This window comes from Culex pipiens, chromosome 2, assembly GCF_016801865.2.
Source record: "Culex pipiens pallens isolate TS chromosome 2, TS_CPP_V2, whole genome shotgun sequence".
NCBI classification, from domain to species: domain Eukaryota; kingdom Metazoa; phylum Arthropoda; class Insecta; order Diptera; family Culicidae; genus Culex; species Culex pipiens.
In genome coordinates this window covers 53651125-53664335 of record NC_068938.1, presented here as the reverse complement: position 1 = coordinate 53664335, position 13211 = coordinate 53651125, and the positions used below count along the sequence as shown (strand labels likewise).

The 13211-nt window shown below is 35.5% G+C and overlaps 1 protein-coding gene across 3 annotated transcripts in view; it reads left to right on the top strand.

The window, feature by feature from the left end:
- The window catches only part of LOC120427952 (UHRF1-binding protein 1-like), a 55670-nt gene extending 50457 nt beyond the window's left edge, over nucleotides 1-5213 (top strand). Inside the window, exons 14-17 of one of the 3 annotated variants that reach the window (XR_005607018.2) lie at nucleotides 54-196; nucleotides 256-696; nucleotides 760-1052; nucleotides 4895-5213. Coding sequence is in view for 1 of the 3 variants with exons in the window: in XM_039592904.2 (XP_039448838.1) it covers nucleotides 54-196; nucleotides 256-696; nucleotides 760-934 (759 nt within the window). In the remaining 2 variants the exon portion in view is untranslated. Of the gene's footprint in view, nucleotides 1-53; nucleotides 197-255; nucleotides 697-759 lie in introns of all 3 variants that reach the window. The other 2 variants (XR_005607017.2, XM_039592904.2) reach the window with 2 other exon arrangements.
- Nucleotides 5214-13211: the final 7998 nt, after the last annotated feature.

Below are 13211 nucleotides of genomic sequence, written 5' to 3'. Positions count from 1 at the left end.
ACAAACAATCGACCAAAACAACTCGACATTCTCCACCTTCCCCCATCGCAAAGACCAAGTTTGGAGCTAGATGTAGAGCATGGAATATTGCACCGCATAATCCGGAAGCACCGCCTTGTGTTGCGATTAGATTAGAGGAGCAGCTCACGTTGCCGGCTGACTCGTTCAGCATCACCGACAAAAAGTCCATCCAGAGGTAAATTGTTGGCGAGGTTGACTGTTGAACTTGGAAGTAATTTTGGTCTCGCTTGGCAGTTGGTTCAAGCGGCGCCTGAACGTCGAGGTCAAGAACATCAACCTGCAGATGTCGATGAGCACGGTGGTAGGCCTGGGTGATCTGGCTGAGGACGAGGTCATTCCGACCCCGATCCCGATGGAGGTGCTGCTGGAGAACGTCAAGGTGAACCTGATCGAGGATCGGCCGCCGGTGAACATCACCTCGCCCGGCACGCTGCCGATGAATTTGGCCATCGGGCGGATGTTTGTGACGCGGGATGACGCTGGGGTGTTCTACCTGCAGCCGCTGGACAAAACAAGGGAGGCTAGCGGCAAGACTCCGGACAACGTCGCGGACACGAGCAAAGACCGCAATCGGGAGGTGCTGTCGCTGCAGCTCGTCATGCAGCAGCTCAAGCTGGACAACAATCAGCTGCGGAAGCAACTGACCAGCAGCGAGAAGCTGTCCGAGATGACGGTGTAAGTAGCTTGGGAACACTTTTTGTCAACATTTTGAGTGACTTGTGTTTATTTTTCTCGCAGACAAAAGGTCCGCCAGGAGAACGAGGTGCTGCGCACGAAGCTGAACCTGGCCCAGGACGACGTGAGCACGCTCAAGGACGAAAAGCGCACCCTGATGGACACGATCCGCTCGCTGCAGAATCAGCTGACGGCGCTGAGCGACGCGCAGCTCAACGGGACCGACGGCAAAAGATAGCACAACTGTATGGACTGCATACAGTGCTGCGGCGAGAATCCGTTCTAGTGCTGCCGGCCGCGGTGGATGATTGGCGTTTTTTGACGACCTTTTCTCTTTCGTTCGTCGCGCATATCATGTGAGTGTGTATGTGTGCGTGTATGTGTGCTGCTTTTAGCTGGAGCTTTTCTTCCAACATCGACCCTAGGTGAACGCAATTGGCATTGTGATCATGATTTTTTTTTTATTTTTAGTTTTTATCTCCCCTCAAAATTGTTTGGAAGTGAAGCAAAGGTTCAGGGCAGCGACCGCGAGAGCATATTGTGAGCAAATTCACCCACTGTGTTGTTAGCCTGTATGAGTAAGCAGTCTGAGGAAAGCGTCGCGATGCGCGATGCGAATCATTTCTTTTATTTCAACTGATTATTGTAAAAAAATATGTGCTCTAAGAAACTTGGATACAATCCAACTGAACTGTAAAGGGTTATGAGGACAATGACCGGAACGCGAATAAAAAGAGTTCTTTGCACATGGAAAATGTTTTCGGAATTCAACAAATCACGGGTTAGTTTTAAAAAGGTTCTATGCGCCATTTGTAACCTCAGCAGTTTTTCGATCTTTTCTCGTGCAATTCAAAAATTCAAAAATACTATAAATTGTTCATCTGAACGTCCTTTAAATGTTCTTTTCTGATTTTTGGAATTGTTTTAGAGAAAAAATAAAACAAGTGTCGGAGGTCGTGATGGCTGTTGCGACGTATTGCAAACTAACTAGAGAAATGTTGTATAGCCATAGATGAATCTATTTATTCAATTGATTTTTTTGAGTTTCGATTGTTCATGGTCCAGATTTTGTTTTGTTTTGCACTCAAGATTAGAAAAAATCTAAAATACTAAAGTTTATGCATTTTGCCTAGGGTGGCCACCCAAGTCGTGAAATCGGGAATCGGGAATTCGCCAAATCAGTAAAAAATCGGGAAAAAGCCATTAATTTGTAATTTTTGTCAAAAATCCGGTAATTCCGAGCTTACCTGATTGGAAAATATTTTCTTTCTCTTGAATAATTTTGTAATTTTTTAACAATGTTTAAATCATTTGCACATTAAAAGTTACGAGCACTTAACATAAAAAATAAAGTTTGGTTCACTGTTTTGATCTGTTTAACAATGTAAAGGCTATTTAAGAAATAAAATTCCTGATGGCATAGCATTTTTTTATTTCACTTTTTGACAGAGTTTATTAGAACGAAATTATTACAGTAAACTTTAAACAACAATAATGCTGGGATTGCCTCAAAAGGCTGAAACTCAAAAGGCAGAATCTCGGAAGGCCGAAATTCAAAAGGCCGAATTTTGTCTTTTGCTCAGAAGGTAAAACGTCTCAAAAGGCCGAATGTCTTGAAAGGCAGAATGATTATGGAATTCTGAATTTTGTTCATATTTTCACGATTTTCATTGATTATGATGTTCAGCGATACAGTAAACTAACAAACTGTGATCTTTTGTTTGTAATTTGTAGCGAAGTAAGTACATAATGAGTACATTTTGTTTATCTTTACCGATTATATTGTTACCATACATGCAAATGAGTAGAGTAGAATGAATTGAAAGCATTACAAAAGAGTTTCAATCTTGTTGTTTATTGAATTATGGTGACGATAACCGAAATTTGATCATTCGTCACCAAGTACTTAAATGAATTCAAATAATTACAATTATTTTTTTTGCGACAAATAAATAGAAACTTTAAACAAATATTTAGCAGCAATGCTAGAAAGTTATGCCTTCTTCATTTCGAAACCATATTTTGTTACATAACTATGATTTATTAAAGACAATCACACCGTCTTTGCAGACTGAATACTAATATTAAACGGGACAAACATTGAACGAAAATCTCCAGAAGGATAAGGCGGGAAGCGAACCCGCTCCCCTAGCAACTTAGGGATCGGCAGCCGGAGCTGCTAACCACCGTGTTACGAGGCCCTCCAAATGAAAATAATAAAAAACGAAAAAAAAAAATGAAAATAATAACCGTTTCTAAAAATAATAATAACAAACCGCGCCCGAAAAGGCGGAAACGCATTCCAAACGAAGTAAATTACTGAAAATTTGATACATAATCTTTGATTTCTAAATTTAATGCCAAATCTTCAAAATTTAAAAAGAAGCTTAATAATAACACATATTACACGAATTCCGAGATATTTCAAGAGAGATATTTTAAGAATAATAAAATGTAATCCATTAAATTAAAATTTTCGTCATGAATGAAAATTATGAGTTCTTTCTTTTCTGTTTTTCTTATATTTTCATGTTAATTTTGTAGTTATAGTATACTTGGTGTTTCGACTTTTATAGACAGTTTTTGATTTGTTATCACTTTTTGAGTAAGAAATGCATATTATTTGAGGTTCTAGAAAAGTCGGGAATTCGAAATAGTAGTTTATGCAACTAGTTGCAAAATAGTAGTTTATGCAACAAGTTGCAAAAAGAGGATTTTTTCAGCACGAGTTGTACATTTATCCAACGAGGTTCACCGAGTTGGATAAATACGACGAGTGCTGAAAAAATCAAGTTTTGCAACGAGTTCCATACAACATTTTTTGCAATTTCGAAAAACACCCATTGAGTGAAATTTTATGTCGAATTTTCATGTATTTTGTCAATAAATCGTCTAAATCAAAAAAATGTTGAAAAGTGTTACTTTTCGAAACAAAAACAAAAAATGTTGAAAAGTGTTACTTTTCGAAACAAGTGCTGAAAAGTTCAGTGCTGAAAAGTTATTTTGAAAAGTGTTGCTATTCGATTCTGTTATTTTAATTCCGAAAAACAAACATTGAATCGAATTTTAAGTCAATTATCTATGTGTTTAGTCAATTCACCGATAAAATCAAAACAATATTGAAAAGTATAACTTTTCGACACATGTGCTTTTTATAGCTGATTTTTTCAAAGCATGTTATGATGTCATTTCAAGTTAAAATGAATTTGATTTTTCTTTTTTTTTTTATCTCAATCAAGCCTTCGGACACCTAGTTTCGAGTAGGAATCTCGCAATCGGGAACGCCAAGGCAATGCTGTAGAGCGAATAATTTATTTTATTTTTTTATCTCATAAAGACGATGTAATGTGTTATGTTGCAGACATGACCAGTATATGACAATGAAGAAAAATCTAAAAAATCAGAGTTGGGTCCACCTCAGTCGAAATGTCAATTTAAGTAACCCCTTACCTTCCAATCGCTACGTGGTTTATGGATGAGCTCTAGGAAAGCTGAGAAAAAATTTTGGGTAGCTTTTTTATTTTATAAATATTTTGCATTGATGCTCCCCTCGTCATTTGTTGGAGTCTTGTTTGGACAAAACTAATCGGGCAAAATGGCTTCTTTTGACAAAGGGAATGAATTTATGTATAAAAAAGTGAAATTGCAGAAAATTTTGATGTTTATTTTGACTTGTTTTGTAAATCAAAAAGGATAAAAAGTTGAATTTTCAAAACATTTTCCACGTGTAATCGCCGCAGGTCAGTTGGAAAGCACACGTGCCATTTCAGTGTAAATATGCAAAATTTCGTTCAAATGCACCATTCGTGTTAAAGCAACCGTAAATCAATCGGTGTTTTCTTAAATATTCGTTAACACATGGTTCAGTTTACCAGTTGCGCGCGCCACATTCATTCATTGGTGTAAATGCATCGCACACACGCTGGGAAATTCTTTTGCACCTATCGATTCACAAAGTCAACCACTTTCGTCCAGTCTTACATATACCTTTTCAAGCACTTAACTTTACCACCCCTACGAAACCATTCAAACCACACTCGAGAAACGATCACCATCAGTCAGAGAAAAAAAAAAACAATCGTACGTAAAATTTTCCTCTACTTTTCACACTCACCCACAAATTCCTTCTATCACGCAAACAAAAAAAAAACTTACAAATTTTATTCCACATTCCTTTCGCAACTTTCCAACCTGTTAGATGTGGTGGGTCGTCTGACTGTAATGAGTAACAAGCCGAAAAAAAAGAAGAAGTGAATTACACAAAACACAACACACACAACCCTTCTATAACCAACGAGGAAGTTTCTTGGTCAGATAGCTGTTAGCTAGTATGGTAATAGTCATTTCTTGTGATATTAAATTTAGTTGATTAGAAGAAAAAAAGGAGTATATAAATGTACTGTAAAACAATTAGTTAGCATATATATATATGTAACTGTATAACCACAGACGAAACCAAGCCTATATTAGTCAGTGAGAAACAGAAACCAAGTGAAAGAGGTAAACTAAAAGAAAAACATTACAAGCAAATCAATCTTGCATTACGTGAAAACAAGACTTTAATTTTCCGTGTTGAAAAATAGTAAAAAACAGGAAAATCCAAACGAGAGTAGATAGTTTTCGTGATTCTTTTTTAAAACTAACTCTTTGTTAGGGAAAGGGAGGAGTAGATTTATCCTTAAGAAATTTCCATTTTACTGATATTTTTAGCAAGAAATCAATACTTTTGTTCACTAATTTTAATTTGGTTGTTTGACTCTGTTTTAGACGTACATGATGTTCAATAGATAAAACGATTTGGGATCATTTTAATCTAGATTCAGCAAGGCAAATACTTATAAGAAATAGAAAGGCTATATAAAGCGCGACAGTGTCAGCAAAAAAAAAACTGCATCGTTTAACTGATGTTTAAAACGAAACAAAAAAAGTTTACCAGATTCATATATTTACCATTATTGCAATTATTGAACTATTCACAGAATCAATATAAAGATAAGCAAACCAAAAGAAAACCCACAAACAAGCTATCAATCACTTTTGTTCCCAGCGCAATATCACAACTCCCTAGCTTTCTCTTCTTTTTTCGGCGTGGCACAATTTTGGTCGTCACAGTTGGGAAGAATGCTTGCGTGTTTCCAATCGCGACCAATCAATCGATTTCGCAATGTTTGTTTCTGTAACCCGTTAAGTTTATGGTATCGTCACAGGAGTGCATGCACAGCCCATTCACCTTCGACTTGTTTCGTAACCAGGTGTTACAAACTCGGACATATTTAGGTTAGCATGTGGTTGAGGCTCTATAATGGATATTTAAAGGGTTGATGCAACATTGACGTTTCCACACCATCAAATATTATTCAAATTTAATTTCAAACATACGCATTTTTTATTGTTACAGAAACTGGTACTGAGCAATTCCAGCCCAAAACAGGAATTTTTTAGGTACTTTTTTCTCGACCCTCCCCGATTTCAATTGAAACTTTGTAGACATGTTATCCTAGGCATATATAACCCATTTTGTGTATATGGAGCCAGTTACACTCGATAATGACATTTGAGAAGGGCGTAAGTGTTTTAAATATTTTTGAATTTCGTAATTTAAATATTGCTTTATCTCGAAGCCGTTGCATCGTATCAAAAAGTGTACAAAGACAAACTTGTAGGAAATTTGACGGGCTTTCCGAAAAAAATACACTGAAAGAAAAAAATCCACTTTTATGAGATTTTTTGATTTTTATGTTTAAAAGTCAAATTTAAAGGTGAGCCCACGATTTTTTTTTCGTTCAAAATTTTTGTGAAAATAGCCTAAGATGTTACAAAAAGACTCACGAAAAATGCAGGATGGAGCAACTCACCTAAAAAAATACAAAAATCATGCTAAAACGTCAAAATTTTCAAAAGCCGAATACGGGAATCGATTCTCCAGAAAATTTTACATAAAGGTCTCCATATTGACCATTGTCCTAAGTCCAATCCTTGTGAAGCTACAGCGGTTTTAAAAATAAAAATGTTGAAAAATAGGTTTTTTTTTATGGTTTTTGGCAATTTCTATAAGACAGACTTGATTTTTCAGTCTCGAAAATATTTTAACAGGAAAGCTCGTCAAATTTCCCATAAGTTAGTCTTTGACCACATTTCAATTGGATGTATGGGCTTAAAGATATAAGCTAATTACATTGCTCAGAATTGAAAACATAATATTTTTTCAGTGTAGTATAGTAATCTGGATAGTAAATTAGCTTAAATCATAAAAAACGAGTTATTTTGAAATGTGGTCAAAGACAATCTTATGGGAAATTGGACGAACTTTCCGGTAAAAATATTTTCGAGAGTGAAAAATAAAGTCTATCATATAGAAATTGCCCAAAACCATAAAAAAACTATTTTTTCAACATTTTTATTTTTGGTACCGCTGTAACTTCACAAGGATTGGACTTAGGACAGTGGTCAATACGGACACTTTAATGTAAAATTGTCTGGATTGTTTTGATGTTTAGAGCATTTCTGAAAAAAAAAATTTCAGTAAGGCCGTTGCAAATATTATTCAAAGTTTATGTCGCCCCCCCAATCGGTCTGAAAAATTAGGGGGCAAAAAAATATTTTTCCAAAAAACTTCAAAATTTCCATGAAAATAGAAGTCTAATCAACTGAAAACAATCTAAAAAGCATTTTTCTGCATAAATAATCATATTTAACATGTTTGGGCTTGTTTAAAAATGTTTTGAATTTTTATGAAATTCCACCGCAAAAATTTTATTTTTCGCAAAAAATAAAATTTTCGTCAATACTTAGATATTTTGGAAACTAATGATGGCAAAACTACTGGACAGGTGTATAATGCATTTTAAAACACTTTTTTCATTAAAATGTTGAAACCATGGCTCGTAATTTCAATTTTTATACTTTTTTTATTTGTTTGCCCCCCCCCCCCCCTCGACTTTGGTCAGAGTCGAGGGACATAAACTTAAAAAAATATTTGCAACGGCCTAAATGATTTTTGTATTTTTTAGGTGAGTTGGTCCATCCTGCATTTTTCGTGAGCCTTTTTGTAACATCTCAGGCTATTTTCACTAAAATTTTGAACGAAAAAAAATCGTGGGCTCACCTTCAAATTTAACTTTTAAACTTAAAAATCAAAAAATCTCATAAAAGTGGAGTGTTTTTTTTATTTCAGTGTATTTTTTTCGGAAAGCCCGTCAAGTTTCCTACAAGTTTGTCTTTGACCACTTTTTTAAACGATGCAACGGCTTCGAGATACAGCAATATTTAAATTACGAAATACAAACATATTTGAAACACTTACGCCCTTCTCAAATGTCATTATCGAGTGAAACTGGCTCCATGTACACAAAAATGGCTTATATAAGCTTAGGATAACATGTCTACAAAGTTTCATTGAAATCGGAGAGAGTCGGATACAACCGATTTCCTATTTGAAATGGAATTGCTCTTTAAGCATATAATATAATAAGTTACGGAAATTGCTTTCCGCATAATTGATCGACGCCACCAACATCGTCAGCACAACCGACAACAGTAACCCAAACTGCGAACAAAGCTTAACTTCGTTTACCTCGCCGCGATTAAAGCAAGTAGCTCGATTAATGCTCAGTAAGCAAAACCTCAGTACCTCGTGTGTGAGGCTCTGGGGGACTTGTCGATCACAATAAAATCAGAACGTTTTGGACCGTCAAACTCAACACTTTGGAGTAATTAATTAAGAGAAAACCACACTTTCATAATGGACGTTTTATAACTAATATTATAAACTATTGTTTAATTTTTGAAATAAGATCAAATTACTAAAAACAAATTCACTAAGGTAAGGAAAAATCATTCAATTTAAATTAAGAATCGAAAAAAATATAATTCAGTACAGTTTTAAGACTCAACAAACCATTGAATTGAACTTATACTTGTAGGTTTGGAAAGATTTTTAAACAAACAAGTATTGTGTTGAATAACGATGATTTAAGGACATTAAATTTATGCAAATATCATTCATTTGCTATGTTTTGTCAACAAATGAATAAACTAAACCCATCGGATACCGGGAATTCCCGGGAAATTACAAAATTAAACTCTTGATTCCCAAGTAGGGGAACTATACCCTTTCTCAGCCTATTTCTATTATCGGCCTATCAGCATTTTGATCATGAATTACAGCTTTCATAAAGTGTTTTTGACTGTTTCAAAGTTATAAATAGCTCAAACAAAAGTGAGCAAGCAACTCTCAATTGTTGATACATCTGAAAATGTTGATTTCATAGCGGAAAAAGGCAAAAGTGATGAGAATTGGTCGAACGGCTTAGAGTGATTAAAATGGGCATATTTCCCCTAATTAAAAATACTAAAGTTCAACAAATAAAAATGAGAAAACGAAATTTCGAATCAAAAACTGACGATTTTTATTTGAAAAAATAAAAATAAATTTATTTTTATCTTTTTAAAATTAAACTTTTCGAAAATCGGCCTTTTTCATGCACACGAGACCGGTTTAACGAATCTTCACCAAAATGTATATTGTAATGCCCTGAAAACAGATTAAATTTGCAGGCCAAGGGTGCATGATACTGATGATACTCGTCGGTTGACACACCCAGGCGAGGAACATCCCGGAAGGAGCCCAACTACATCCGTAGTGCTGTTTGGACAAAACAGGATGGCTCTGGTTCCTTGCAAGTGTCCTATTTTCTTACCTCCACGTTGGCTTGGTTTAGTCATCATGATGACAAGGTGTAACCTAGCTGGTGGCCTGTGGAAACGGCTCGTAAACTTTGACCAGCGAGGGTCAGAGTCGAGACGGCTAAAAGAAAGGGGCGCGACAATGTGGGAAAGGGAAGTAATTTGTGATTGTAGACGGTATTGTTTTGATTCGCAGTATGTTGAGTCAACTGCTGTGGATGTACCTGAGCATTGCAGAACGGGGTTTCTTCTTTCCATTTCAGCTAACAGCTAACTAGGGGAAAGTGGGGCAAGTGTAACAAGCTAAGGAAATGCTCGTTATAACCCATCAAAAACGTTAAAAATCTGTCGGATTTTTTTATAATCATCTTATTCCAGGTCTTGACTAAGACTTTGATAGAAGAAGTTTTTAAAAAATCCTGTTTTTTAATGTAAAAAATTGATTTAAAAAAAATTGATTTTCCGTACGTTCTTCTCAACTAGTGGGGCAAGACGAACAACCCGTTGGGGCAAGAGGAACAATGCATGAAATAACATGTTAATTTGCTAACAATTGAACTGTTATCACTTAGGTACATCAGATTAGAATGTATTTGAAACGTTTCTTTAATTTTTAGATTAATTAATAATATTTTACTAAAAAATTGATCGTTTATACAAAAACAAATTATTACTTAGATGAAAAAAAGGAAATTTTCATAATATCACTATATTTTGTACGGAATTTTTTTTTTTATCAATTGTATATCAGTTTTTAAGTACTTTTATGTATTTATTTCCCAATAAAATATGATGTTGCAGCAATTCGTATTTTTTCCATAATAAAAATCCATATGGTACACTTGCCCCACCTGGACAAGGTTTTTTAAAAGCTCTCAACAAAAATAGCCAAAAGTTAAATCATACTTTATAATAGGTGCAAGTCATTGGTAGGGACACTACTGATCTAGGAAAAATAGCATTTTGATAAAATGAGCCTTAAATCGAACCCTAAGCCTTATTTTGTACTTTCCAAATATTATAAGAAAACAAAGGTTTTGAAAAAAACTTCATTAAATCTCATGCCCCGTGGCGTTTACGTCGTTTTGGCGGTTATGTGGTAGTAGAATCAGCTAATTGCATTGCTAGCAACAATTCCTCATACTGGAAATAATCAAAATTGTAAAAATTACGGCCGTACGAGCGATTGTTCCTCTTGCCCCATATGGTCGTCTTGCCCCACCTTCCCCTACTGTTTATTTTGTTTCACTGATTTTCTAAAACGGCTTCTGTTTACTATCCTCCGTTTGATTTCGATTTTACTTATTTGATTCTCTTATTTCTCAACGCTTTTCCACTCTATTTTACCAATTGATGCTGCTGTAAAAACTGTCTGCTTTCCCTTAATTTGACAGCGATGTCAATTTTGTTTATCATGTGCCTTTTCTTTATTCATCTATTTGAATAATTTCTCATCTTCCCTGTAAATTGCCCTCAATACAATCTAAGCTTGTTTGTTACCTCTTTTTATTAACTATTGTTAATTTCTTTATCTACTTCATAAATATTATCTTTCTTTTACTAATGATTCTTTACATAGTATATTTCCTTCACTGTCCATTGTTTTGAAATTTCACCTTTTACTTAAGCAAGTGAGGTTCGAGCCCTTACTCAATTTATGGAATGATTAAAGGATTAACACAAATATTACTATTGTACTTTTTAAAAACTTTTCTAAAATGCTTAGGACCAAAAATTGTAACAAAACACCGCGACAAAAGAAATAGCAACAGATAAACACGACTCAACAATAGGGAAGATTTCAGGAGAAAACAATACACAGTAAAATAACAATTAGTTTTTGAATTCAATCTAAAAATATAACAGTTTTTGCTTCAATAAAAGTTGATAGGCACACTATAAATGGTTAGGCGCTTATACTTACATCAAACTCTACCCAATGTACCACCCCCGGCCGAGTTAAAATGCGTAACCGGAAAAGAAGGTGTGCATGCCTGGCACGAAAACTCAAAGCGTGTTCTAGCGTGTTGCTCGTACTGACTCAGAGCAAGGGTGAGATGTAGGTGTAAGGGCAGTGCGTGTTCGTCGGGAACCTGGTGCATAAGATCGGTCAAGGCCCGTTCTTACACTGAAAATTGCGAATTGCCCTGAAAACAGATTAAATTTTTTTTTATTGTGTGCTCCTACCAACCTTTGACATTGTTACCGATTTAAATGTATGTAACCCCTTAGAAGGAAGAAATTTTTTCAGCTTTTTGTTTCTTTTTGCAGGGTTTCTTTTCCTTCGAAAAGTTTTTTTAAATTGAAAGTTTGATTTTACATCTAAAAATGAAGAAAAAATTAAGAAATTGAATGAAGATACCCTACTACCACGCTGATAGCCATGTGGCGTCTTCTGATCGAGGTAGCCTTCTTAGCTTTTTTCTCTGTATATTTAGCTGAGACCTTTCGAATTTCAGGACGCCGGAATGAATCGGCTTCAAGTCAAGACCAGAGGCCTCGGAACGTCTTGCTCCTTTCAGAGGAATTGTTCCCCAGACCATTGAACCTCCTGGTAGGGGCAGGGGGGGCAGAATGGCCCGCCTAAGTAAAATGCGCCAAAAACCGTTGAAAAACATGAAAACTTATGAATTCAGTGTAGTAGGCTTATGCTTTGGGATGTTCCCTTGAATGTTGTATGCTTGGTTGATGAAATTTTTTAGCTTAAAACTATTTTTGAGCCACTTTAAAAAAAAAGTTTTTTCGACTACTTTTCCAGGGTGCGGGGCAGAATGGGCCACCTTAGAAAACAAGCCATTTTGTCTAATACAACGTTACAGGGAGATAAGAAATGACTTAAGGGACCTTCCTAACATAGTTTCCATGAAGTTTGATCACTTTTATAAAAATAGTCACGTAACAAAACAAACATTTTGAAAATAGTGTAAATATGTCGAAATAAGACACTGTTTTTACAAATAAGCATCAAAACAATTAAAAAATCAACTAATGTTGCATTAAACGTGATTTGTGAAGCTACCAGGAGTGAAATAATCCATTTAGCTCGAATTTCGTAACTTTTGATTGTTTTTATAAGGCAGGAAAAGGGTGGTCCATTCTGCCCCCAAGTGGATTTTAATTTAACACTTCCACCACCAAGCCTCTAAATGATTTCAAGGTTCCGTTGATGTTTGTATACCTTGGTAGTAACATCTAGTATCGTTATAAGCATTGAGCAAACTTTTTTAAACAATCCAACTTTTCAGAAAGCTTATTTAAAAACCTCGAAATAAACAACATTTGCGTGGTTTTTCTAATAAATTTACATTTTTGCTCATAATTCCAAGAATACAATGAATTCAAACGTCGTTTTCGGTATGGTGAAGTTATTTGACGTCCTTTATAAGACCCTTGCCTTACAATTGGTCTAAATCCATTCTAAAGCCCTAAACCAAGGGTGGCCCATTCTGCCCCCCTGGTCCATTCTGCCCCCCCCTGCCCCTATGCCACATTTGTCATATTTCAACGATAGACTTGTACAGAAAAGTTTACCCAAATGCTCAAGTTTTACGGGTTAATTCCCATTTCAACTTGTTCCTGCTTACTCTGTGAAGCCACTTTTCAACCAAATGGGCTAAAATTTGGAGCTTTTGGGCAATCTAATAAAATATGATTTGAGCAACTTTAATTTTTTTACCCGGGCTAGTACAAAATTGTCAATGAATGTTTCAATTTTCAACACTTTTTTTGCTCCTAAGTAAAGTAAATTTTTCCCTGCTCCTTAAGGGAACACCCGTGAAGAGTATCGGGGCCGGCATTTACAAAGCGGATTCAGTGACAGTTTATTAGTC